The sequence below is a fragment of the Corvus kubaryi genome, unplaced genomic scaffold, assembly GCF_017639235.1.
Source record: "Corvus kubaryi isolate FWS band 111438036 unplaced genomic scaffold, C.kubaryi_AGA036_p1.0 37387, whole genome shotgun sequence".
Taxonomy (NCBI): domain Eukaryota; kingdom Metazoa; phylum Chordata; class Aves; order Passeriformes; family Corvidae; genus Corvus; species Corvus kubaryi.
The window spans coordinates 3,093,517-3,096,437 of record NW_024581129.1 but is presented as its reverse complement, the minus strand read 5'-3'; the positions used below and the strand labels follow the sequence as shown (position 1 = coordinate 3,096,437).

General features: G+C 51.7%; 1 protein-coding gene across 1 annotated transcript in view; it reads right to left on the bottom strand.

Annotated features, from left to right (window-relative positions):
• FAM20C (FAM20C golgi associated secretory pathway kinase) overlaps positions 1 to 1,506 on the bottom strand; it is a 59,206-nt gene extending 57,700 nt beyond the window's left edge. The window contains exon 1 of the mRNA XM_042037560.1: positions 6 to 1,506. Coding sequence (XP_041893494.1) covers positions 6 to 259 — 254 coding nt within the window. The 5' untranslated portion in view covers positions 260 to 1,506. The remainder of the gene's footprint in view (positions 1 to 5) is intronic.
• Positions 1,507 to 2,921: the final 1,415 nt, after the last annotated feature.

The window sequence follows — 2,921 nt, the reverse complement described above, 5'->3', positions numbered from 1 at the left end:
CCCGCGACTGCGACGAGAGGTTGGAGGCCGGCTCGGCGCTGAAGTCCTGCAGGATCCGCAGCGTGTGCTTGCTGGGCCAGCGCGGCGCGGCGGCGCGGGGCGGCGCGGCGGCGGGCGGAGGGCAGGAGCAGCCCGGGCGGCCCTCGGGGCCCCGGCGCTCCAGGCGCGGCAGCAGGTCGATCATGATGTGCATGGTGCAGGCGACGAGGAACACCATCAGGATCAGCACCCGGAACTTGCGGACCAGGAGCATTTTCATGGCCGGGGCGGCTGATGAATTACCGGGGGAGGGGGAGGGAGGGGAGGCGGCGGACAGAGCCCGGGCGGGCGCGGGGCTGCCGGGCCCCCCCCGGGGCTCCGGCGTGCTCCTCTCGGGTCGGGAAGCGAGCGATCAAGTCAATAAAGTTACCTCCATAGGCGCCGAGAAATAAACAGGCTAAACCCGATAGGTCCTCATGTCTCAGTATCATCAAGAACTTGGGAGGGGGAGGAAAAAAAAATAAAGGGGAAAAAAAAATAATAATTAAAAAAAAAAAAAAGCTCCGGACCGAGCCTTTAAAATCAACAGGAAAACAGTGCCAGCGGCATGGCAATATAGAAAGCCATCTGTTCACGATTTCTCCCTCTTTTTATTACAGGGATCAGAACAAACAGGGAAAACTGGCTCTTGGAGAGAAACCGGCATCAAGCACAGCCGCTGATTGAATAAAATATAAAATTAAAAAAAAAAATACGGAGAGGAGGAGGGGGGAAAGAAAAATATTAAGAAAACCTGTGCGGAAAGGCGACAGAAGAAAAAAAATCATCCATAATATTTGGCTGTGCTGGAAACGCTGACTCCCTTCCCTTGGATTTGAGCAGTGATGCAGCAGAAGCGCTCTCCGCTCGCTCTCGCTCCCTCTCTTCTCTCAGACTCTTTAAGAACCTTGGCTGGAAAATCATTTTCTTAGAGCGGTTCCAGTTTCTTCATCCATCGCGTCCAGTGCTTGGGAGAGATTAGTATGTTCAACTGAGATCGAGTCTGGGTGGCTGCTGTATCCGAGCTGGGCTTGTGCTTTGGCTTGGGCTGGTTTTTTTTGGCTGCAAAACTGTCTGATGGCACAACTGCAACATAAAGGTTAAATATGGCACAGGAAAAAAATAAAAAAAAAGAGGGGGGAGAAGGAAGGATTAGAGGAAAGAAACTAATATAAATCAGAGGTTCTTTTAGCGAAGAGGTCTTTGATCTCTGCTGGGTCTTACAGATCTTTCTTTAGGAGAGAGAGAGAAAGGAAGAGAGAAGGGGGGAGAGAAGGGAAAAGGGGGGAGAGATCTTTGGCAGGTGCAGAGTGAAAACCTCTTTCAGCTACACTGAATTCTGGAGACTGGTTGGACTAGTAGCTCTGCAGCTCGAGCTTTCAGTGGGTGTGTTAAATATTATGAGCGAGCCATGATTCCTGCCTTCCTCACGTCATAGTTAGGAGATTGGCTAAATAAACGCTACAGTGATAGTAACAGGAAAACCTCAACCAAAAGCGGGGGTTTTTTTCCCTCCTCTCCTCCCTCCTTCCCACCCCCCCTTTTCATTCTACTGCAGCTCCAACTGGGGCAAGGAGAGGGCGTCTGTTCCACAAAGGTTTGGGGAAAAAAAATATAAAGGAAAAAAAAAAAAAAACAAACCACGAAGCGGTAGAAGAGAGAGGAATCTGCACTAACAGCATTGCGAAGCAGGAGAGCGGTGTGTGCCGGGCTGGGATCGGCGATTGTGCTCCGTCACTGTCCGGGCTGGCAAGTGGCGCATTGCCCGCTGCCCTCGCCCCCGGCCCGGCAAGGTCAGCCCGGGGAGCCGCGGGCTCCGCTCCCCCCGGGACACAGCCTTGCTGTCTAATCCGAGATCCTGCGGGCTGTGATAATCCGGGAGCGTGCTGCCCGCCCTCCTGCTGCCTTCCCCGCGCAGCTGGCTCCGTGTCCGGCTGGCCCAGTGGGCTAATGGAAGTGGTGGCCTCGGGGCCAGCACAGCCCGGAGAGTGCTGTTGGCAGTTGTGGAAGAGTGAGGGCACTCTGGAGGGAGGGACGAGCTGTTCCTGGTTCTTCAGGTGATCAGGCGGGGATGCTCAGAGCTGCTGATTTCTGTCTTTGGGGAGTTTCCCTGGATTCTCTGGACCATAGCCGGGCTCCAGTGGTGGTTGAGTTGGGCTGTAGGAGAAGTGAGAAAGGTAAAGTGCTTACTCCAACCCACCACCAACTTTCCACAGAATCATCTCAATGCTGAATGCGGTGGTCCGTGTTTCCCTGAATTATGCCGCATTAAAGTGTTGCTTTTCCTCAAAAAGTGTTCTCCCATCCAGCACTGTTCCCTTCCTGGTTCTTCTGCAGATTCCAGTGCTCTGCACTCCTCTGAAGCACATCCATGCAGTGTTACAGAGTCACCATGTTTTGCACAAGGGAAATCACTGCTTTTCCAGCAGGAATAAAGGTTGATGAACCAAAAAAAAAAAAAAAAAAAAAAAAGACCTAACAGGACCATGATCCTATGGACTGCTCTGTAGCTTTGTGGAAGGACAAAACTCGCTGTCCTAGTGAGACTTTGTAGTCCCAGGGTTCAGAGGTGCACCTGGATCCTTCAAGTACAGGTGTACTTAGTCACAGCAAAACGTTTTGCTACAGAGCCAGAAGCAAGGTTTTCTGTCTTTTCCCACTTTTTTTCACCAAGATCAGCTTGGACAAAGGCTGTCTGGACTGTGTGGACAGTGGCAGTGGTTCCTTGTGTGTTGTTGCCTCCTGCTACTGTTCAATATCAAGTCTGTACAGTCCTGCTTGGGAAATCAAGTTTGGTTCATAATTTAGCTACCTCTCTATGCAGTGAGATAACATTCAGTTTATTTTAACCTAGCTTAGGAAGCTGGCATTTTAGGCCCATCAGGAAGAACCTTGCCATTTTG